Here is a 22543-nt window from a genome sequence, read left to right as displayed (position 1 = left end):
ACAACAACAAAAAACACTTGGGCACCTGGGGCCTGGCAAGGACTTCATGCCCACCACTGCCCATGCAGGATGAGGTGAGCCAGCCACTAGCCGCGCCACCCTCCAAGATTCACGTGCTGCTGCTGGTGCTGCATGGAGGCACCATCCTGGACACTGGAGCGGGGGACCCCAGCTCCAAGCAGGGGGACACCAATACTATCACCAACGTGTTCGACACCGTCATGCGCGTGCACTACCCCAGTGCCCTAGGCCACCTAGCCATCCGCCTGGTGCCCTGCCCACCCATCTGTGCTGATGCCTTCGCCCTCGTCTCCAAGTGAGTGGCACATGCTTTGCCAGCACCCACCATGCCCCACAGGAAGAAGCAGCAACGCCCCATCCCCCACCTCTGGCCCTGAGCATTGCATGGCTCCCCGGTGTCAGGTCCTTTCTCCAGGGTGTCCTTTCCCACCACCTCAGTCTGAAGGCAGCAGAGCCCATGCAGACAAGATAAGGTCAGATCCTAAGAGTACAGTCCCCAGCTGAGTCCGCAGTTGAATGTTGTAGAGTGGAAATGCTGGCCTGCCTTGGGACATGAGTCTACTCAGTGGCCCTGGCACTTAGAACTGCCCTTAGGAGTCTCCATGGGTTCTTTGGGGCAGGCAGTAGCTCTGCTCGGCCTGTTTCCTAGATCAGGGGAGGGCCATTGGGTCAAGCTGAGTTTACCTGCCCTCTGCTGACCCAGCCTCTCCCCACCCCCCACCCCCCCAGCCTCAGTCCCTATGGCCATGATGAGGGCTGTCTGTCTAGCAGCCAGGACCACATCCCCCTAGCTGCCCTGCCCCTGCTGGCCACTTCCTCACCCCAGTACCAGGAGGCAGTTGCTACAGTGATTCAGCGGGCCAACCTGGCCTACGGAGACTTCATCAAGTCCCAGGAAGGTGTGACCTTCAATGGTCAGGTGAGTGGCGTCAGGGGTTAGGGAAAGATCTTTCAGGGTGGGCTGACCAGAGGACCAAATTGTGGGGGGCAGAGGGGTGCTTCTCCTAATTAGCAACCCGGCAAGCAGGGTGAAGACTCAAACTTCTGCCTTTTTTACCTACAGGTCTGCCTGATTGGAGACTGTGTTGGGGGCATCCTGGCATTTGATGCCTTATGCTACAGTGGCCAGCCAGTGTCTGAGAGTCAAAGCAGTAGCCGCCGAGGCAGTGTGGTCAGCATGCAGGTACCTGAGCGGGGGCAGAGGGTGGGGCACCCTTTGGTCACAAACCTCCACTCAGGCCAGCAGTCTCTCATATTCCATGGAGACTGGCTGCCTTTCCTGATGCAGGCCACCAAGCCATCATCTGACCTGCACTGTGTCCCACAAGCAATGTGCCCAGCCAAAACCCCAAGGGACTGACTCGGACACCACAGTCCTTGCCCTCTCTATCGTGTCATTCAACAATGTCCAAAGCCCATGAGGCCCAGCAGGAGTTCCCCTCTGGAGCAGGAGATGAGAGGGCTAGGAGACACATGGCCAGTATATGCGCTGGGTCTCAGGCTAAGTCAGCCGCAGCTCAAAAGAGCTGAAAGTGTCCCTCAGCATCTCCCAGGAGACAAATGGGAAGGTCAAAGGTTGCTGGTGTGGGTGACCACAGGTGGCAGTGTGAAGCTTGGGGTTTGGTGAACCACTGCAGTTTGTCCAGGAGAGCACATGGCTTCACACACTAGGCTCTGCACTGCGTGGCACAGCTCTGGTCCTAGGAGGTGAGATGGACACACCCTGTTCCCCTTTGTCTCACCCTGATGTCTTCTGCTGTAGAGTGGCCACCACCTGGGAGAGATCACTGTGTGCCAAGCCAGTTCCGGACTGAAGGCTGCTAGGACTTAGCCAGTAGTCTGAGGGGCAGTGGGAGACAAGACTTTCCCCTCTAGTTGGGTGAGAAGCCTGCAGCCAGGCTAGTGGCCAGCAGGGCCTGCAGTCAGAGCACTCAAGAAGGGCCTAGGCCAGGGACCACCTGGCAGTGAGCCTCCGTGGCCATTCCAGGACGCTGACCTGCTGTCCCCGGGCACCCTGGCGAATGCAGCACACTGCTCCGGTGGCAGTGGCGGTGGCGGCAGCGGAGGCTCCAGCCTGGAGAGCAGTCGGCACCTGAGCCGCAGCAACATTGACATCCCCCGAAGCAACGGCACTGAGGACTCCAGAAGGCAGCTGCCCCGCAAAAGGAGTGACTCGTCCACCTATGAGCTGGACACCATCCAGCAGCACCAGGCCTTCCTATCCAGGTAGGGCTGGCTGTACCACTAGGGGGAGAGAGGCCCAGCATGAGGGACCAGGCCACTCACTCCTTCAACAGTCAGATGCCAATTGCACGTGTTGGGTTCTGGGCATTCCTATCTGGAGGGCTTCCAGTTTACTGGGTACTGTGGTCCTCTATACAACAAGGGCTATCCTCGGCTACTAGAAACACATTGTCCTGAGGGTGGGGGCAAGGTGGGGGCGAGCAGCATGAAGCAGTGGGCTCCCCTGAAGAGCCTGTGATATGCTGTCATTAGGATTGTCCTAGTAGGTGCTGGGTAGCCCTGATCTCAGGACAGTACAGGGCCTAGTCCCTAAGGGAGCCCTAGGAAGCTGACCCTGGGTGACCTGCACGTCCCCCCTCTGCAGCCTCCACGCCAGCGTGCTGAGGAATGAGCCCAGCTCCCGCCGCTCAAGCAGTTCCACGATGCTGGACGGTGCCGGGGCCCTGGGCAAGTTTGACTTCGAGATTGCCGACCTCTTCCTCTTCGGGTGCCCGCTGGGGCTAGTCCTAGCCTTGAGGAAAACAGTCATCCCTTCCCTGGACGGTAAGAAGCCGCAGGGAGAGGACAGGCTACCTGAGCTGGACGGGGGCCTCCATGGACCAGTCACAAGGGCCTGGTCACATCCCAGCCCTTTCAACATCTCTACCCACCAAAGGCACTGTCTGTCCCTCCCTGGCTCTTCAGCAGCTCAGCCGCCTACCCATCCCCTGAAACCTGCTGCTTCGTATTTCTCCCTCTAAGGTCCCTGAAGCAGTGGGGATGCACAGCAGGGTCAGGGAGGTCAGATAAAACACACACAGTCTCTGGTATGGGGTCCACCTATAGGGACAGATGTGGCCATAGTGCCTCATGGTCCCCGGCATTGAGAGGTGGGGCAGTGTCCAAGCATCCCAGTAATCCCTGATCTCTGCCAGTATTCACCAGCACAGCCCCAGAGGTGCACGTGATCCCCACAGTAGCTGTTATATCCCCAGTGTCAGAGAGGAAACAGGCTCAGAGAGGCTCAGACAGGCCAAGAGCAGGTGAACTATGGGGCCAGATTAAAATGAAGGCCCTATACTCGGTGCCCCACCAATGCCTCTGCTCCTTGTCTACAAGGTAGAAATGGCAGCTCTGTTGCTGAGGGGTACTCTACAACTGAGCGTTCTCCCAGGGAGCAGGCCTTGCTCAGAAAAGCCTCCCAGCTTCCCATGTACATGCAGAGGACATTCTGTGGTATCCCCGCCACCCCAAGGAAGAATTAGGTGGGATTATGCGTCCTATTGTGAAAAGGCCAAGTTGGTGTGTATCCTGTGGGTGTGGATTAGAAGGGACGCCTCTGCATCCCAGGGAAGGCACCTGCTTGACACAGTGCCAGGCCGCAGCCTAGGAGTGGGCTAGCACTGCTGGGGTGGCCAGCCTGGGCAAGCCTATGCTACCTAGTTGAAGATGCACGCAGAGCCTCACAGGGGATTCTGGGCTGGAAGGAGTCCCCCACCCTGCTGTCCAACACACCTCCTCAGTGCCTGAGGAGGGTGTTCCTACCTGTGTGACTATCATCTTTCCAACTTAAAAGAAAGATTGGAATTGGGCACAGTGGCACACACTTGTAATCACCACCCACAGGAGGCTGAGGCAGGAAGAGCTCAATACAAGCAAAGGCTACATAGTGAGACCCCGCCTCACAAAATAAATCTATTAATAAAGGAAAATGATCCACACAGACCCCAAATTGATGAAAACACAAGGCAAAGGCAGCCTGGGCCCCAGGCCCCCCGCCCACTACCTAAAGTCTCTCTCTGCATCCCCCCACTCCCAGTTTTCCAGCTGCGTCCAGCGTGTCAGCAAGTGTACAACCTCTTCCACCCCGCGGACCCCTCAGCCTCCCGCCTGGAGCCGCTGCTGGAGCGGCGTTTCCACAGCCTGCCGCCTTTCAGCATCCCTCGGTACCAGCGCTACCCGCTGGGGGACGGCTGCTCCACACTGCTGGGTGAGGCTTTCAGGAAGGCGGGCGTTGGTTTCTAAGTGGGGGGATAACTGCTTTCTATGCTATATAGCCCCTGACATACAGTGGGTCTCTGCTCAAAGGGAAGCCGAGGTAGACACCTGTCCACAGTGCACATCTGCAGATAAAGAACGAGGTGCAGCTGTAGCCGTGCTCCCCACCCCTGTGGTACAGATGTAGCCGTGCTCCCCATCCCTGTGGTACAGATGTAGCCGTGCTCCCCATCCCTGTGGTACAGATGTAACAGTGCTCCCCACCCCTGTGGTACAGATGTAGCCATGCTCCCCACCCCTGTGGTACAGATGTTCCCCATCCCTGCGGGGCAAGAGCCTCCTGAGGGCTCCCCAGCAACTGCCAGGGTCATGCTTTCTCCCCTACTGCCCAGGGCCTCCAACCTAACAGGGAAGGAGCTGAGGCCCTTCTGCAAGCTGGGGACCTTGTAGCCTGGGTTCATTGTGGTAGGCAGCTGCCCAGAGATGGCTGGGAGTATGGGAGGGGCTGCCCTCAGAATGGCCCACCCCCTGCTGCAGCGTGTATCCCCTGGCATCTTGTCGTCGTGTCCTGGTCCTCAAGGAGCCTTGTTTGTGTCAGCACATGTGCAGATGGCCCACTTGAGTGTCTGTTCTTGTCCTCTGCTCTCTTCCCGTCTGCCTCCAGTCGAGACCGTGCAGAGAAACCCAGAGCTGGTCCTGGAGGGCGGCCCCCTGGCCCCCCTCCCCCACGGGGACAGCTTCCTGGAGACCAGTATCCCTGTTCCCGCGCTCACCTGGCAGGATGGGCCCCGCCAGAGCCTGGGCTGTTCTGAGTGTGTGTACCCCCCACTCCTAGTGACTGATGTCTGCTTGGCTGCCACCCCTTGGCCCACTACCCTCCTCATGCCCTCTCTGGCCACTCAGTCTGTGGGACTTTGATAGCAATGACATGGCCATGGGAAGTTAGTCTTGGTGACTCCATTCTGTAAATGATGATCCAGAAGCTGAGACAACCCTCATACACAGTAGTCATGGCTTCCCAGAGATGGACAGAGGCTGTCCCCCTGTCAGACAGCATGTGACTTTCCAAGGCTTCCCTTTGACCTTTCTGAGGCTGCAGGGAGCAGACATAGAGTGGGGTGAGGCCTCAGGCAGTCACCTCTCAGCCTGCAGCTGTGTTAGCAAGGAGCTGGGGCCTCTGGGTCTCAGTCCTTACCTTCCTGAGAATGTGCAGGCCTGATATGTCATCCAAACTGGCTCCTCCAGCTGACCCCTGTTCTGTCCTGCCTGCAATGGACCTTCAGCACCTGCCTTTGTCCTCAGATGCCATCAGGGGCTGGCTAGAGCCTATGTGTGTGGGGGGGCGCTCTGGGGTCGGCATCCCTGGAAAGCTGCCCAATGCCCCTGCCCAAGGTCATGCTCATATTCTGTGGGCTGCTCCAGGATAGTCCAAGAGAGCATCTACGTAGCCAAACCTGGAAAAGAAGTGGCCAAGGAGGGCAGGAACCCATTCCTTGCCTCCCTACCCCATGTCTGTGTCTGTCTCTGTCCACCCTTCTCTGCCCAGCCCTCCCCTCCCTGCCTCAGCTCAGGCCCTTCGCTCTCAAGACCCTAAACCAGCTGTACCCTGGTGCACGCTGGGCCCAGCAAGCTGGCCTCTCCCATCGCTGGGAGACCTAGGGTCAGGCCTTCTCTTACCTGAATCTCTGCTCCTTTCTCCCCACAGCGGATGTGCTTCAGACCCACAACACAGTCTTCCAAGAGCATGCAGCCCCCTCGTCACCTGGCACAGCCCCTGCTGGCCGTGGCTTCCGCAGAGCCAGTGAGATCAGTATCGCCAGTCAGGTGTCAGGCATGGCCGAGAGCTACACAGCGTCCAGCATCGCCCAGAGTGAGTGGGGGACCCTGGGAAGAGGGTGATAGATAGTGGTGTCTATCTGGCAGGAAGTGGGTCCTCACCCTGCAGGGCCAGGGGACTTCCACTACAGTGCCGATCAGCAGTGCCGGTCTGTGCTGACCTCACTGGGAGGGTAGAGATGAGGCTCTGCCGGTGAGCAGCTGGGTCAAGTCTGGGACTGCTGTAGGGATGGCTGAGACTTCAGCTGTCTTAAGGGGCTTCCTTTGATGGGTCCTGGCTCTACCCCAATATCCTGCCTGGTCTGCTCCCACTGTAGGAGCCCTGGGTGTGTGCGTGTGTGTCTGAATCATACCCCTTGTTCTTGCTCCTCAGAGGGTCCCTCGTCGCTCAACCACACCCCCAGCATCAGGCGCCTATCCTTGCTCGCCCTGCCCCCCCCATCCCCTACCACCCAGGGTCCCCGTGCCAGGGCAAGGCAGGTGAGCCCCAACCTGGAGCGGGCCCCCTGCCTCCCTGACTTGGACATCGGAGAAGGTACCCCCTCCACGGCACTCTAACTCCACTCTAACTCAAGAGCATTCACCGCTGCCAGGCTTGTCTCACTAGCTCACTACTAGGTCCCACCTGCCACCTCCTGCTGAGGCTGACAGGAGACACAGCTTTGGGTGGGAGGAGAGAGCAGGACTGCCTAGGGTGCTGTCATGGGCAGAACTCCGGGGAGCTAAGGCCGTGAAGCAGGCACCAGGCACGGCTGTCCCAAGCTCTATCTCCCTTGAGAGAGGACAGAGTTCCTCTGTCATGAAGGCTCTAGGCCTCACTACTCACCCTGCTACCTTTGCAGCAGGCAAGGCGTGGGAAAAAGGCAACAGTTACCTGGAGATTCTAGAATTGTCAAACCAAGGTGTCTCCAACCTTGGGAGCAGGAAGAATATAGAGAACCTGCACAGGGTCTAGGGTAGGGGCCCTCCTAGATCACCCACACTGAGTCAACTCATCCTGCTCCAGAAATCCTCACGCCCCTCAGCACTGCCACAGAGCTGCATATCCCCCACAGCAGGCTGCCTGTGGGCATCTTCTACACTTACCCGCTTGCCTGAACTAGCCTGAGAGAAAACCCGCTTTGACTGCACCCGGCAGGGAGGGGGAGGACTAGTCTGAGATGAACAGGCCTGCGTGTCAGGTGACCCCCTTAGAGTCTCCATCCGGGAGCCCCACAGGGCAATCACAACCCTTCCTCCTGGCAGTTGCTGCCAAGTGGTGGGGACAGAAGCGGATTGACTATGCCCTGTATTGCCCGGACGCCCTCACGGCCTTCCCCACGGTGGCCTTGCCCCACCTCTTCCACGCCAGCTACTGGGAGTCAACCGACGTGGTCTCCTTTCTGCTGAGACAGGTACCTACTGCCCAGATATAACTGGGCCGAGAGAGTGCAAGGGCTCCTCCCTGTCCCATCAGGCCAGGCGCCTGGCACCCAGGGCATGCTGCTTGAGTGTACATATTCACGGCAAAGATGGGAGCTGGCTGCGGCTAGGATGGGCAGGCGAGACCAGAGGGTTTGATAATCCTGCCGACCCTGCCAGGTGCTCACTGCCAGCCCGGGGGGACGGCTGGTCCCTTTCCCGAGCAGCCGCCCGGGTCTGAGCCTGCCCTATGGCCTGCCTCTGTCCTGCAGGTCATGCGGCACGACAGCTCGAGCATCCTAGAGCTGGACGGCAAGGAGGTGTCCGTGTTCACGCCTTCACAGCCCAGGGAAAGGTGGCAGCGCAAGAGGACCCACGTGAAGCTGCGGGTGAGGCTCTTCCCGGCGCTCAGGCTCACAGCCATCATCCCATGGAGTCCCGTGCCATCAAAAGCTGTGTCCCACCGCCGAGCTGTCTCATCTGATCAGTGAGGGGAGAGTCGGGAGCTGGGAGGGAAGAGAGGACAGCAAGGATGGCTCCCTCTCTGCCTGGCCTGACTAAGTTGTTGGCTGGACCACAGCATGGGCTCAACCCCCCAGTCCCACTCACAGAGGTACTAGGTGAGCCCAGAAGACCCTGCCTCTCCATTCCTCTCCTCACCTCACCTTGCCCTTCCCTCCCCTCCCCCAGAACGTGGCAGCCAACCACCGGATCAATGACGCAGTTGCCAATGAGGATGGCCCGCAGGTTGTGACGGGCCGGTTCATGTATGGGCCCTTAGACATGGTCACCCTGACTGGGGAAAAGGTGAGGATGTGGCTCCCTGAGGTGACCCAGGGGTAAGGACTGAGGCCAGGCCATGGCCCATCTGTAACCAGCTTCCCTGGGCTCCAGGTGGATGTGCACATCATGACGCAACCACCTTCAGGTGAGTGGCTGCACCTAGACACTCTAGTGACCAACAGCAGTGGGCGCGTCTCCTACACCATTCCAGAAACACACCGCCTGGGGGTGGGCGTCTACCCCATCAAGATGGTGGTCAGGTATGTGTCCCGGGGTGGGGGGGCACGCAGAGCAGGGCCAGCCTCCTGGGTATAGGAGGGGGTGAAGGTGAGAGGGAGGGAGGGAGGGAGGGAGGGAGGGAGGGAGGGAGGGAGGAAGGTAGAGGGTGGATGCTCTGGCCTGTTCTGACGAGTTATCCTTGACAACCAGGGGAGACCACACATTCGCCGACAGCTACATCACTGTGCTCCCCAGGGGCACAGAGTTTGTGGTCTTCAGTATAGACGGCTCCTTTGCCGCCAGTGTGTCCATCATGGGCAGCGACCCCAAGGTGCGCGCCGGGGCTGTGGACGTGGTGCGGTGAGTGTGGCGGTCAGAAGGTGGGTGGCACCCGGTGCCACCACTGACTGGTGTGCCCTTGAACAAGCTGTTGGCATGCCCGATATCAGGCCAGTTCCGAGGATGCCCCCTTTGAGGGTACCTAGGATAACCCTCCCAACAAGCTCAGTGCCGTCGAGGCTTTGACACTGCCGTGCACCCTCAGTGCTGCTGGCCAGGTTATACTCTGTATGCAGTGCTAGGCACTGAACCCAGGGCCTCACTCAGACAAGGCAGTATTCCACTCTTTGAGACAGGGTCTCACCAGGTTGCCTTGAACTTGCTATCCTCCTGCCTTGGCCTCATGAGTATCTGGGGATTACAATCAGGGCAGCCTGGGCACAAGGCTCAGCTGAAGAGGCATTTTACAGTGGTGCAAATGAGCTCTAGCTGGGCAAGAAAGGGAGACTGGGGGACCCCGGGGGGGGGGGTAGGGGGAGGAGGAGGAGGAGGAGAGCAGCCACGGGACACCACGCCTGCCCCTTGCCTCCACAGACACTGGCAGGACCTGGGCTACCTCATCATCTATGTGACCGGCCGGCCCGACATGCAAAAGCAGCGGGTGGTGGCATGGCTGGCTCAGCACAATTTCCCTCATGGTGTGGTGTCCTTCTGTGATGGCCTGGTGCACGACCCACTGCGCCACAAGGCTAACTTTCTGAAGCTGCTCATCTCTGAGGTGGGGCTTGGGAGGACTGGGTAAGGAGGAGAGGGCTGGAAGGCCCGGCCCGTGCCCATGGTTGTCTCATCCACAGCTTCACCTGCGCGCACATGCGGCCTACGGCTCCACGAAGGATGTCGCAGTCTATAACTCCATCAGCCTCTCTCCCATGCACATCTACATTGTGGGCCGCCCCACCAAGAAGCTGCAGCAGCAGTGCCAGGTAATGGGGCACAGTGAAGGGCACACATTCCTTGGGGAACCCCAGGACACTTAACAGCCTGCCCCTGTCACTCCTTTGCAGTTCATCACGGACGGCTATGCGGCCCACCTGGCCCAGCTCAAGTACAATCACCGGGCTCGCCCAGCCCGGAACACGGCCACGCGCATGGCTTTGCGCAAGGGCAGCTTCGGCCTACCTGGCCAGAGTGACTTCCTTCGCTCTCGGAATCACCTGCTCCGCACCATCTCGGCCCAGCCCAGTGGGCCCAGCCATCGGCACGATCGGACACAGACCCAGATGGACAGCGAGCAGCGGGGCCAGCGCAGCATGAGCGTGGCAGCCAGCTGCTGGGGCCGAGCCATGGCAGGCCGGCTTGAACCAGGGGCAGCCACGGGACCCAAGTAGGACACTCTCAGGAGGCGCTGTGGTCTCCATGGTGCTAGGCCAGGGCACCGGCCCTCCTGGGAGGCCTGGCCTGGGCACACACGTCAGTGGCTGGGGACATGCACAGACATGGCCTGAGAGCGACCCAGGGCCCCTTGGAAGACATGGCCATGCCAACACAGCCCTCCCAGCCTTGCCTGATGCCCTAGGCTCTAAGGAGCCCAGCTGGTTATGGGATCTGGCAGGATGTCCAGCCCATGATGGAAGAGGAGCCAGGATCGGCCGCCTAGCCCAGCCTGGGAGGCATTCCTGGGCATCTTGCTCCGTGTTGATCTCTCAGCCTCCTGGTGCCAGGCGTGGGTCTGGGCCCTGCCTGCCACCTCTCTGTCCACTGGCGCCCCTTCCCATTTGGTAGCGGCTCCAATGGGTCCAGTCCACTTCTTGTTGACTCCAGTTCTCAACTGTCCAACCTCACTGGTTTTGCACTAGTTTTTGAGAGTGGAGACCCGTTACCATCTCCTGGCTCCAGACATGTTGACATGCATGAAAATCCAGTCTCTGCTGACCCAGGCCAGGGCCTGTCACCACACAGAGTAGTCCAGTGTGGGAAATCTTCACGCAAGCAGGAGAGAAAGGCCATATCGTAATTTCTGCTGCCTGCCCGGTCTGTTGACACCACGGCAGCCCAGTGGCAGTCCCAGACTGCTACCCACCCGTCCACCTGCCCCACCCAGAGCTCAGTGCAGTCCCGGAACTGATGTCACTCCGGGCTGTGAGCACAGCACAGGTGTGAGGCCAGCCACGTGCACAGCTGGCTCTTGGTAGCCCACCTTGGGCAGCTGGACCTGGAGAAGCCTGGCCTCCACCGACGCTCCCGCCTGCTCAGGGGCGGGCGGGGGGGGGGGTCCCCATGTCATGGCTGCTGCCCACTGCGTTTCTACGCCTTTCTACTTCTCCATCTGGTTTCTATAAGGTTTTTTTTAAACAGGCAATCTTCGGCTGCTTCCTTTTCTTAACTCAGTGTCAGCGCAGCCTGCTACATTAGGAACACCCAGCACTGTGACAGGGCCCCACTCAGTCTGGCCTGTGGGCCCTGCACCTGGCCCACAATTCCACTGACTTCCTATTCTGGGGTGGGTGGGGCTCTTAGGTTTTCTTAATGCCGTTCGTTTAATGTCGACTCCAGGAAGCCACAGCTCACTCTCCAGCCTAAGGGCACACAGCCATCTTATTGCTCCCCAAATACGGTTGGGCATCCTACACACTGGGTCTGAGCCCCTGCCTTCCACACAGCACTGACCACACCTCTCCTGCACCTTCCCTGCATTGGCTGAGCCCATGGAGCTCCAGCCCTGGGTCCAGCGATGGGGCTCTGTGCCTGAGTCTGCCAGGCCAGACTCAGATGCAGGGCCAAGTGGCTGGGCCCAACAGGTGTACAGGAGACACTGACTCTGCTGTGTAGCTGTGTACAGCACAGGCGTGTGGGACTCCCGCCATGGCGGGTCTACACAAGAAGAAAGCTATTTATTTTGTGCAGAGGAAAAAAAAAACTGTCTGGAGGGGTGAGACCTTCAGGGTCTTCTCATAAGGTGTAGCTTTGTGTTGTTTCCAGCGTTCTGTATAAAGCAGTGATTATTTTATGGACCAAGATTCCATGGAACTGTCACAGTAAAAGTGCAATATCTGTCCCACCACTCCCCACTGGGGGCCCCACAGGAAGCTGCTGGCCCGACAATCACTGCCCCACCGGGGGTCCCCGGGGGCCAGGGCCTCCTCCCTCAGCCCCACCCGTCTTGCCTCAGCCTAGGTGACCAGCCATTGTGAGAAGCACCTGGAAGCCTCAAGCCACCTGCAGTAAAGGCAGGGGGGGCCTGAGGTCAGTGGGCTTGGTCTCTCCCCTGGGCAGCCCCTTGTGGCTCTGAATGCCCATGCCTGCCCAGCTGTCAGCCATGCCAAGGACAACAGCAATAGTCCCCTGGGCTCTCCCAGGGCCCTCAGCCATAGATGGTGAGACGGGCAGCCTCCCTCCAAAACCTTACTCCAGTCTGCTTTTTGTCTCCCTTAAGATTTCCTTTGGCTCGTTCTCTTGAGGAAGCCCCACTTCTACAGAAAGTAAGAGAGGAAGGAAGGTCAAAGTCCTTTAAAAATACCAAAAAAATGTTTACAGTGTCAGGTGCTGAGCTGCAGGGCTCAGGCCTGGCCATTTGTAACCAAAGGGTGAGGCAGATCTTGCTGGCTGCCACCCACCCCAGGCCTGTTAGAATAGAAGCCTTAGTCAGTCCCTCCCCATCCCCAGTCCCCAGGACTGAGCCTTGATGCCACCCATCACCAACCACCTGCCTTCTCTTTGATTTCTAAAGAAGGATTCAGCCAAGTTCCCCCATCCCCTTTCCCGGCTCTGTGTGAGCTAGCCCCCACCCTGCCCCGTTTCACCTTCACATCTCAGACCCCTCCCATCTGTCCTTGTACTGTCTTGTTTCTCCCGACCATTGTGTAAACTGTGTCCTGTCCCCACCCCATGCTGTCTGGCCTTAGTGTGCTCTCTGTATACCGTGTCACAGTCTGTTACACCAATTAAAGAAGCAGGAGGCTTCCTTCTCGTCTCATTACTGTGGCGGCACCCATGGGTCTCCTGGTGTGTGTGTGTGTGTGTGTAGGGGGTGGGGGATGAGCATCATGGTTCTGACAGTATGTGTGTGAGGACACCATCACAGAAAGTGACACATGCTAGCCACTGGAACGTGAGCCTGACAGCCCTTCCCATGCACAGACCTGGGGAGGTAGGTCTCCTGGCCTCCCCTCCCCAGCGGACACAGCCAATAAGCCAGAGTTGGACTCCTACCTGACCAGGCTCCTGTCTGTCATGATGTATGGGACAGGAGACAGGCCACGGCCTGATGAGCTCGACCTAAGGACCAAGGCTGAACTGGGACTCAGCCGGGGCAGGGGCGGGCTGGGCCAGGTGGGATCAATTAAAGAGTAACGCCAGGAATCCTGCCAGCTTTCCCCAGAGATGAACACATCTCTCTCCAGAAGTCAAATGGCAACAGTTCCACTCCTCAGCACAAAATGCAACACAACAGGAACTCTGTGACCAAGATCATTTAATAGTGACACTCTGCTGTCCAATTTGCTGTCCAATCCACTGCACCCAAGAGGATGCTGGGCTGTAGGAAAGGCACCTGGACCTATTAGTCTCCAAGTCACCAACAGCAGTTCACAAACCTGGGATGGCTGAGCCCTCAGGGAAGTAGGCCTGTTCGCATCTGGAAGGCCAGCCCATCCCCTCGGGTGGCTTGCTGAGGAAGGAAACAGGTGGGAAGCGTGAGAAACTTACGTGTAGATACAATGCGGGCAGAGCACAGGCAGAGTGGTACCACCAACCTTGTTGATCTCTCTGTGTCGTTCTTTGGTTACGATTTCCTCTAAAACCTCGCCGTCTCCCTTGATGAGCCTGGGGGGTTGGAGGTCATCAGCTTAGCACGAGAGAGTCTGGGACTCTCATGCCATAGCAACAGAAGCAGACCCACCCAAGGAAAGGGATCTCGGGGCTCAAGCCCAGCTATCTTGAGAAGGGGGTGCCTGGGCGCTCCTCCCAATCAGTTACCGCTTTTGGGACAGAATGGAGACGGGCCAGGTAGGCTCTCCCTTGTCAGCCTGCACCATTAACCCAGACCAGCCAACAACAACCATTTGAAAAGCATCAAGGCCCTCCTGGTACTGTAACTCCTCAAGAGGCACAGGGGGTAACAGCTGGGATATCACATCTCAAGTGACTATTTCCCCCACACTTTGTTATAAAAATGGTGACAGCTCCCCACCAGAGCACATCCTGGGCCAATATTCTGAATTGGACCGAGGGCGGGGCTAGCTGGCTCTGCCTTCTGTACCACACCTTGTGCGTCCTGTCTCTGGGTCCACCACCTTTCGAATAACGCTCTGTCGGGCATCCCACTCCTCCTTTGTCATGGGTTTCATGGCCTGGATACGAGACTTCTGCTCATCTGTCAGGACTGGAAGGGAATGTGGAGGACGTGTCAGACCCAGGGAGAGGACCCTTTCCCCACAGCATGCTGGCCCGCCATGGTACCTGGGCCATCATTGTCCTCCCCAGCTGATCTGTGCCACTGATCCAGTGAGGGGCCGGGCAGAGCCTCGGCCTGGTGCACCGCCACTGCCTTCTCCTTGACTCTCTTCTTCAACTTCTTCTTCCGTTTCTTCTTCTTCTTCTTCCTCTTCTTCTCCTTGTGCTTCGCTCGCTTCTTCCGGCCATCACTGGAGGATGAGGACGAGGCGGAGCTAGAAGAACTGGAAGAGGAGGAGGTTGAACTGGATCGCGATGTCCTCTGGGCCTTGTGCTTGCTTCTCTCTGTGATGCAGGGAGAAGGTAAGGCCTTTGTGCCCTGCTCTAGTGGTAGGGACCCTCCCAATGGGCTCTCCAAGAGAACATCTGGAACCTTCTTTTGGGTTCTAGAAGTCACTATGTGCCTGGCAGGATCCTGACCACGCTCAACCTCGAAGACCCAAAGCATTCAAGGCATGTATAAGGCACACCCTCCACTCAACAGAACCTCTTCACACCCTCGCTCCCGAGGTGGGGGGTGCGGCAGATGCCAGCCTCCCGCAGTGCGGACGCCACACATCTCTCTTCCCTGTCCCCCGTGGTCCTCACCCTCAACCCCGGAGGCGCTGCCAGCCTTGTGGCCCTGGGATCTGGAGGCTGAACAGTTCCTCGAGGCATCCTTGCTACTCCTCTTACTTCGCTTTTCTGACCCTCGCCGACCACTACGGGACCGACTGCGACTTCTCGAGCGCTTTCGAGAGCCAACGTGAGCCATCAGCGAGGCGGGCTAGGGACCGGAAGGAAAGCGCTTAGCCTGCGACTCTTCGTGAGCGTGTCCTCGGAGGCGAATCCAAACGCAGCGCCAACGGGACCCGATCCTCGGGGCGCCCAGTGCCCATTCCTGCCGGAGCGAGCCCCGGGGCTTAGCGATCCCAGCACCTCCTCCGACTCCCGCCCCGCCCTCAAGCCTGCGCACTGGACTTGGTGGCCCAGGGAGGGAACGCTGCAGCTTTCCTCAGCTGCAATAGGACCGCGTGGGTCGCCGGAGACGCGTCCCGAGGCTGCTGGGTCCCCACATCCACCATTAGCCCACAGCAGGCCTTTCGCGGGAGGAAACGGCGGCAGGTCCGGCTCTTCCGGTCTGGGGCCGTCCCGGAAGATCATCCGGGTGTATTTTGAGTCTATGATATTTTGAGTTCCGGAGCTCTGGGTTCCGCCTCTAGGGAGCCCACCTCTAACTAGCATGAGAGGGGATTCTCCGTGCACCTCCGCGTTGGCAGGGGACGGTCGCAACGCCACCTGCGAGCCCGCGGGCTCTCTCTTCTCCTCTCCCTCTCTCCCTCCCCTCTCCCCTCCTCTCTCTCTCTCCCCCTCTCTTCTCTCCCCCTCCTCCCCCTCCTCTCTCTCCTCTCCCCCCCCCTCCCTCCCTCTCTCCCTCCCTCCCTCCCTCCCTCTCCCCCCCTCCTGAAAGCCACCCTCCTAGCCTGCCAGTCTGTCCACTCCAACCAGCAATGAATCACCAGCCTGTCGGGTGTACAGCTGAGACTCTCTTGCATCTTCTCTTTGCAGTCAGAATGGAGGCTGGTATTACTTGCCATTTCCCCAGAGAAACTGGAATTGGGAGACTTAGGACCAAGTCCCCAGGATTACAAAGATGTGACCCGAACAGTGCGCAGAGCACCCCTCAGCCAGTCTCAGAACCACCAATTGCACGCTCTTAAATAATAGCAAACAGAGGGGTGTTATAAAGTGCTTTATAATATCAACTTGTTGGACTGTCACCACAACCAGGGCGCTAGGGAGTCCAGAGCCCCACTGCTGGACATGCAAAACACAGATGTGAACCCAGAAAGTCTGAATCCCCGCCCCCAATCCTCCGCTCTCCAGCACTGCTGATAAGAGTAGTGAACTTCACTTAAGTCCCTGGAGCCACTTTACCTAAGGTAGATGTCTGCCCAGCCCTATCTCTGAGCCACTGACTGAAGCAACCCTCCCTCCTCAGTCAGAGCTCCCTAGGGGTCATGTCTTTTCCTGACTTCTTCTCTTCCTGGGCCTGCTCCACTCCAAACCCTCAGTACTTCATCTCAAATAAGGCTTGCTACAGATCACCTGTCCAAAGAATGACCCAAAAGTCTGCGTGTCCTTTTGACCCAAGGAGTGGCACGGCTGCAGACTTTATTTCTGCCCTCCCTGCCCACAATGGCAAGTTTTCAGCATCAACACCTCTGGGGGAGAACCAGGCTCAAGTCAACACACAGACATCCACTGTGGTGGGCTCCTCCCGGGTAAAGCCGTCACCGAAACCCTCATCGTCCACCAGCTCTGGCTTCTGGCAGCACATGGGACAGAGGCGATTTCGAACAGCAGATGCCCGCAGCCACACGACGAGGTTCCAGCGCTCTCCCTTACACAGGGGCCGAGCCCCGTGCAGCTGGCCGCCACGGTGCAGGATACCAGAGCCCACCACATGCTCCACTTCCAGGGTCTCCTTCAAGGCTGCGGGTGCCTGCAGAGGCTATGGTTCAGGCTGGGGCACTCACACCTGCCCAGGCCCCACCTGGTTTGCCTCACTCACCTGGAAGAGGCCCCCAAAATACAGGGCACCCCCTGTGAAGTCCTTGCCCAGAGCCACATTGAGGGTAAGCTCAGCATTATCGTAGTGACAGCCCAGATCCAGGTCCTGGCCCAGTGCGTACTTGACCACAAAGGCACGGTGACTGTCGAGGTAGCCCCCACCGTAGTCTGGGTACAACAAGGCCATCAGTGGCAGCAGGAAGCGTTCCCGCAGCGGGGTCACCAGGGGGTCATCCAGGCCTAGTTCATACATCAGTACCTAGGAAGGATGCCCGGGGGCTTCACTGCACATCCCCATATCTTTGCCAAAGATGTTGCTAAGGGCAAAAGCTGTCTGCTTTCATGGTGGTCTTTGGGCTCAGAATGGGGCAGGTAGCCTGCCCGAAGCATCTCAGAGGAGACTCCCACCTGAGCTGCCCCCACTCCCTACATTCACAGGGAAGGCCTCACCCACCCCATGGTTGTTCATGGTGTTGGGCCTTCCCTTGGGCATGTCCGACTGCTCAAAATGCTCCAGCTCTTCCAGCAGGGTCTGGCAGAACTTGGCCGAGAACACTGGCACCCGATAGATGCGCTTCTCCTCTGGAGAAGGAGGGGCAGGTAGTGAACCCGGAGCTGCGACTCAACGCCCTCAGGAACCAGCCTGTCATCTTACGGCCTCAAGCCTGTTTCTGTTTCCTCTGGGCAATGGGGACAGTGACTTACTGCCCTGATCCTAGCTAGATGGTCAGTGAATGAATGGATGAATGAATGAGGGATGAATTAATGAATGAATGAAATGCCCTACTCCAGGCCGATTGGTCCCACTGGTCTTCCCAGTTCCTCCTATTTTTAGACTAGAAATGGGAGGTAAAGCACTCAGCCTTGCCTGGCTTTGCTGGCGCACGCCTTTAATCCTAACACTGGAGAGGCAGAGGCAGGAGGATCTCTGGGAGTTCAAGGCCAGCTTGGCCTACAGATTGAGTTCCAGGACAGCCAAGGCTACACAGAAAAACCCCGTCTGGAACCCCTTCCCTACAAACAACAACAACAACAAAAAAAATCACCCAGCCTCCCAAATCTAAGTATCTCAAGCTCCCTCGACCCCCACCCAGTGCCAGCTGGTGATGGTGCCTTACCTGACACTGTCTCCAGACGCTGGAGAAGGCCCTCAAGATCTGCGCCTGGGGACGTACTATATTCAGCTGCAGCCATAAACTCGGGGGCCAGAGCAGCATCCTGGGAGCAGAACATGGGTCAGCTGCGCAAACTTAGCCCCCACCAGAGCAGCCTCCGCCTCCGCCAGCCCCCAAGCTCCCAGGCCGGCCCGGTGTACCTGCAGTGAGCTGTAGACCTCAGGCCTAGCCGGGTGGTAGGAGCTGGCAATGAGAGCCTTCCTGACAGCCGATTCCTGTCCCAGCCTGCGGCGGCGCCCGACCTCCTGCTCAAGCTGGGCCCGCAAAGGCAGTTAGTCACAAACCAGAGCCTGTCACCTCCAAGGCCATTGTTCATGTGAAGACACGAGGCCCAGGAAGACCAAAGTGAAGTGTAACCTAGGCTGGAGGGCAAGTCTCCCTATACTTCTTAAACCTGACACTGCCCACTGCAGGTGTCAAGGCGACCTGACAGCTGAAATAGGGGTGATGGCCCCGTCTGTCCCACTCAGCTGTTGAGAGAGGGATGCTGTAGGCAATTTAGTCTTTCTCGATCCTGGGCCAGGATCTCGGAGTGGGAGTGTGTGGAAGCAGGAACAGGAAAAGAAAGGACTAAGAAGTCTTTCAGGGTCGAGGACTCCAGAGAAAGGGCTGACGGGGTACGTTACCTCCTCCAAGAGTTGCTGGAAGTCCTTGGAGGTGACACAACCACGGCTGCGCAGGAGCTACGAGCGGAAAGGCCAGTTAGCGGGAGGGACTAACGTGACCCTAGGCGAGGGAATAAACATCTCCGAGCCTCAGTGATACCCCTCCCCCCACCTCTTGTCACGGAGATGAGAGTGACAGGGTCACCGAAAGATCTGCTAAAACTTCTGTCCACTGTCCTCCGCACGCGTGCTCTCAGCTACTAGGGAGCTGCCATCCTGCAGCGACAGGCCAGGTGTGCACACTTGGGTTGCACACTCGGGCAAAGCCATTCCTGATGTCCGGGCCCCTCCTCTCCTGCACTTGCTGTCGCCTCCCACTCCACCCTACCCCGACCCTCACCTGGCCGTAGTCACGGCGCAGCTGATGCTCGTCCCGGAAGCGCAGGTGCAGCCCGTAGCGCGCCACGTACAGGTTCTGGGAGCAGAAGCAGGCGCAGCGGCAGAAGCGCCGCTGGGCGGCAGTCGCCATGGCGAAGCGGCCGCGCCAGCCTCCGTAGCGAGTCCTTCCGTAAACGTCACCGCCGAGGGCTCCGCGCCAGGCAGCAAGGGGCCGCTGACAATTCTTAACTTCGGAGGGTAACGAAGACTGGGCAGGCCCGCGTAGAAAGACGTCTTCCCGGGAAGAGGTGGAGGGTGTCCCCAGCACGGGGTACGGACGAGTGGCCCCCGAGTCACAGCGGGGTGAGATGGGACGGTCACAGGACGTAGACAGTGCGGGACTCACTGCCCTGTCTCCTACTAGAAATCTCTTTGCGGAGCCTCCTGACGCAACGTGTAAGACAGGACAGTTATGGATTGAGACAAGACCGCGGCGCCAGCTGTACGGGTGAGCTCGGGTTGGGCATTCACCGCTCGTCCCTGGAAACGCTGCGTCACGTGTCACATCCTGCCCCTCTCCTATAGGAGGCAGTGTGGGCGGGGGAGGGCGTGTCTGTGGCAGTCACGCCCCTCCTCCCGGTCAAGTTCAGGTTATTTTTGTTGAAAGTTTTTACTGGGCGTGCATCCTCACCTCAGGGAGTCGCAGCGCTCGCTGTGAACACAAAGGGCATCACCCGAGCAGGTCTGCAGAGCGGCGTGGTTCATGGGCAACCAAGGTGCCTCGAAAAGATGAAGTTGTGTCGCCTGGAACTGAGCCCTGGCCCCTGCTCGGCTTGGAATGAGCATGGAAATGGCAGAGTTCTTATCCCAGATCAGCTCCCAGCTTTCCAGCCCCCACCCCATCACGAAAGGTACCAGCCTGTCATCATGAAACCACTAAGGCTCGGGGACGCAGGTCTGGCCCACGCATCCAGTCAGGAGCTAGCTGGGATCTTCTCACAGGTTGATTGATGGTGTCTTTGGGCTCTCTGTTCTGTTTCACTGGACTCTTGACTTCTGCCAGTGCCACAGTGCCTTGGTGACTGAAATCTTCATAGTAACTTTTTTAAACGTCCTATATTGATATTTACTTAGTTTACGTTTACAAAGTGTCTTTCCTGAATATGATTTTAAATGCTGCACGCATGCAGTACCCATGGAGGCCAGAAGAGGGCGCTGGATCCCCCACGGAACTGGAGATACGGAAGGTTGTGAGCCATCTTGTGGGTGCTGGGCATTGGACCCAGCTCCTGTGCAAGAGCAGCCCGGGGCTCATAGCCAGTGAGCCATCTCTCCAACCACCTCATTCCACCATACTCCTTCCTGTTCTTTCTTTTTTTCTTGCTTCTTTGTAACCCACCGCAATACATAAAACAATAGCTGCAATAATGCCACACTCACCAGACTCCTCCCTGCCCTTGGGGGGCGGCGGGGGGGGGGGTCGTCATTCCTTTGCCCTCTTCCCCTCTTCCATGATTCTCCTTGAGCCTCGGTGACAGGGTGTTGGGAGCCGCGCCCACATTCGCCGTTACAAGATGGCGCTGACAGCTGTGTTCTAAGTGGTAAACAAATAATCTGCGCATGTGCCAAGGGTATCTTATGACTACTTGTGCTCTGCCTTCCCCGTGACGTCAACTCGGCCGATGGGCTGCAGCCAATCAAGGAGTGACACGTCCGAGGCGAAGGAGAATTCTCCTTAAAAAGGGACGGAGTTTCGTTTTCTCTCTCTCTTGCTTCTTGCTCTCTTGCTTCTTGCACTCTGCTCCTGAAGATGTAAGAATAAAGCTTTGCCGTAGAAGATTCTGGTCTGTGGTGTTCTTCCTGGCCGGTCGTGAGAACGCGTCTAATAACAATTGGTGCCGAATTCCGGGACGAGAAAAAAACTCGGGACTGGCGCAAGGAAGATCCCTCATTCCAGAACCAGAACTGCGGGTCGCGGTAATAAAGGTTCCCGTAAAGCAGACTGTTAAGAAGGATTCAACTGTATGAATTCAGAACTTTTCAGCTGGGGAACGAGAGTACCAGTGAGTACAGCTTTACGAGGTAAGCCTGGCCTTGAACTTTCTAACGAAATTCAAGACAGTCTATCAGAAGTAAAGTGGAATATGTTTGGCCTTGAATTTTTTCTGGTGTTAGGAGCCCTTTTGTTCCTTTTCACATGTTATCAAGTGATTAAGATAGGGCGGATTCTAGATGAAATTCAGGACAAGCTATCAGAAGTAAAGCGGGGAGAGAGAGTAGGAGCAAAGAGAAAATATGGTACACAAAATAAGTATACAGGCCTTTCCAAGGGTCTTGAACCCGAGGAAAAGTTTAGGTCAGGTAAGAATACCTGGAGAGAGATTAGAAGAAAAAGAGGAAAAAGGGAAAAGAAGAAAGATCAATTAGCGGAGGTCTCTAGGAAAAGGAGCCTGTGCTCATCGCTGGATGAGCTCAGGAAGCCAGCTCTTAGTAGTTCTGAAGCAGATGAAGAATTCTCCTCTGAGGAAACAGACTGGGAGGAAGAAGCAGCCCATTACCAGCCAGCTAATTGGTCAAGAAAAAAGCCAAAAGCGGCTGGCGAAGGCCAGTTTGCTGATTGGCCTCAGGGCAGTCGGCTTCAAGGTCCGCCCTATGCGGAGTCCCCGCCCTGCGTAGTGCGTCAGCAATGCGCAGAGAGGCAGTGCGCAGAGAGGCAGTGCGCAGACTCATTCATAGCCCCAAGAAAGAACAAAGGCTTACAAGACTGGCTCAGGGTCTGTCGAGAGCTTGGGGGACCTCTTACCAATGCAGGCTTAGCGGCCGCCATCCTCCAATCTCAGAACCGCTCCATGAGCAGAAATGATCAGAGGACATGTTTTAATTGCGGAAAGCCTGGGCATTTTAAGAAAGATTGCAGAGCTCCAGATAAACAGGGAGGGACTCTCACTCTTTGCTCTAAGTGTGGCAAGGGTTATCATAGAGCTGACCAGTGTCGCTCTGTGAGGGATATAAAGGGCAGAATTCTTCCCCCACCTGATAGTCAATCAACTGATGTGCCAAAAAACGGGTCATCGGGCCCTCGGTCCCAGGGCCCTCAAAGATATGGGAACCGGTTTGTCAGGACCCAGGAAGCAGTCAGAGAGGCGACCCAGGAAGACCCACAAGGGTGGACCTGCGTGCCGCCTCCGACTTCCTACTAATGCCTCAAATGAGTATTCAGCCGGTGCCGGTGGAGCCTATACCATCCTTGCCCCCGGGAACCATGGGCCTTATTCTCGGCCGGGGTTCACTCACCTTGCAGGGCTTAGTAGTCCACCCTGGAGTTATGGATTGTCAACATTCCCCTGAAATACAGGTCCTGTGCTCAAGCCCTAAGGGCGTTTTTTCTATTAGTAAAGGAGATAGGATAGCTCAGCTGCTGCTCCTCCCTGATAATACCAGGGAAAAATCTGCAGGACCTGAGATAAAGAAAATGGGCTCCTCAGGAAATGATTCTGCCTATTTGGTTGTATCTTTAAATGATAGACCTAAGCTCCGCCTTAAGATCAACGGAAAAGAGTTTGAAGGCATCCTTGATACCGGAGCAGATAAAAGTATAATTTCTACACATTGGTGGCCCAA

General features: G+C 57.5%; 3 protein-coding genes and 1 long non-coding RNA gene across 19 annotated transcripts in view; 2 read left to right on the top strand and 2 right to left on the bottom strand.

The window, feature by feature from the left end:
- Positions 1-12722, top strand: part of Pitpnm2 (phosphatidylinositol transfer protein, membrane-associated 2) — a 131222-nt gene extending 118500 nt beyond the window's left edge. For 6 of the 12 annotated variants that reach the window (XM_006530214.2, XM_006530215.4, XM_006530217.4 and 3 more), the window contains 17 exons: positions 69-316; positions 751-940; positions 1085-1204; positions 2009-2247; positions 2630-2808; positions 4064-4234; positions 4907-5056; positions 5948-6112; positions 6452-6613; positions 7324-7472; positions 7752-7868; positions 8170-8286; positions 8374-8522; positions 8692-8841; positions 9355-9538; positions 9615-9743; positions 9825-12721. In XM_006530214.2, the coding sequence (XP_006530277.1) occupies positions 69-316; positions 751-940; positions 1085-1204; positions 2009-2247; positions 2630-2808; positions 4064-4234; positions 4907-5056; positions 5948-6112; positions 6452-6613; positions 7324-7472; positions 7752-7868; positions 8170-8286; positions 8374-8522; positions 8692-8841; positions 9355-9538; positions 9615-9743; positions 9825-10148 (2943 nt within the window). In that variant the 3' untranslated portion in view covers positions 10149-12721. Of the gene's footprint in view, positions 1-68; positions 317-750; positions 941-1084; positions 1205-2008; positions 2248-2629; positions 2809-4063; positions 4235-4906; positions 5057-5947; positions 6113-6451; positions 6614-7323; positions 7473-7751; positions 7869-8169; positions 8287-8373; positions 8523-8691; positions 8842-9354; positions 9539-9614; positions 9744-9824 lie in introns of all 12 variants that reach the window. The other 6 variants (XM_030254226.1, XM_030254227.1, NM_001289472.1 and 3 more) reach the window with 5 other exon arrangements.
- A 493-nt stretch (positions 12723-13215) lies between these two features.
- Positions 13216-15303, bottom strand: Arl6ip4 (ADP-ribosylation factor-like 6 interacting protein 4). Its single transcript, NM_144509.2, has 5 exons — positions 14800-15303; positions 14218-14496; positions 14023-14140; positions 13512-13581; positions 13216-13426 (listed from the first exon to the last, which is right to left on the bottom strand). Exons 1-5 carry the CDS (start codon positions 14963-14965, stop codon positions 13370-13372), a joined length of 690 nt encoding a protein of 229 aa, NP_653092.1. The 5' UTR covers positions 14966-15303; the 3' UTR covers positions 13216-13369.
- Positions 15304-15928: 625 nt separating this feature from the next.
- Ogfod2 (2-oxoglutarate and iron-dependent oxygenase domain containing 2) lies at positions 15929-19090 on the bottom strand. Of its 5 annotated transcripts, none has more exons than NM_025671.4 (7): positions 18945-19090; positions 18566-18622; positions 18080-18193; positions 17883-17982; positions 17219-17346; positions 16766-17023; positions 15931-16696 (listed from the first exon to the last, which is right to left on the bottom strand). In NM_025671.4, the coding sequence occupies exons 1-7, from the start codon at positions 19071-19073 to the stop codon at positions 16433-16435; spliced, it is 1050 nt and encodes a 349-aa protein (NP_079947.1). In that variant the 5' UTR covers positions 19074-19090; the 3' UTR covers positions 15931-16432. The 5 variants fall into 5 exon arrangements, with proteins under 5 accessions (XP_030110622.1, NP_079947.1, NP_001334407.1 ...); NM_001347478.3 differs by having other exon boundaries at positions 16766-16932; NM_001361482.2 differs by lacking the exon at positions 17219-17346.
- Positions 19091-19164: 74 nt separating this feature from the next.
- On the top strand, positions 19165-20351 carry Gm16001. The gene is made up of 2 exons (XR_001784955.1): positions 19165-19253; positions 19347-20351. It is a non-coding gene; the product is annotated as a predicted gene 16001 (long non-coding RNA).
- Positions 20352-22543: the final 2192 nt, after the last annotated feature.

The sequence above is a fragment of the Mus musculus genome, chromosome 5, assembly GCF_000001635.26.
Source record: "Mus musculus strain C57BL/6J chromosome 5, GRCm38.p6 C57BL/6J".
In the NCBI taxonomy this organism is placed as follows: domain Eukaryota; kingdom Metazoa; phylum Chordata; class Mammalia; order Rodentia; family Muridae; genus Mus; species Mus musculus.
This window is presented reverse-complemented; position numbering and strand designations above follow the sequence as displayed.

Coding starts and splice junctions, on each gene's coding strand:
- Ogfod2 (NM_025671.4), bottom strand. CDS start 19,073: ATGGCGACTGCCGCCCAGCGGCGCTTCTGCCGCTGCGCCTGCTTCTGC. Junction 18,623..18,944: donor TGCGCCGTGACTACGGCCAG/GTGAGGGTCGGG, acceptor TTCCGCTCGTAG/CTCCTGCGCAGCCGTGGTTG. Junction 17,024..17,218: donor ACACCATGAACAACCATGGG/GTGGGTGAGGCC, acceptor CATCCTTCCTAG/GTACTGATGTATGAACTAGG.
- Arl6ip4 (NM_144509.2), bottom strand. CDS start 14,965: ATGGCTCACGTTGGCTCTCGAAAGCGCTCGAGAAGTCGCAGTCGGTCC. Junction 14,141..14,217: donor GGAGGACAATGATGGCCCAG/GTACCATGGCGG, acceptor ATTCCCTTCCAG/TCCTGACAGATGAGCAGAAG. Junction 13,582..14,022: donor CCAGAGACAGGACGCACAAG/GTGTGGTACAGA, acceptor CCAACCCCCCAG/GCTCATCAAGGGAGACGGCG.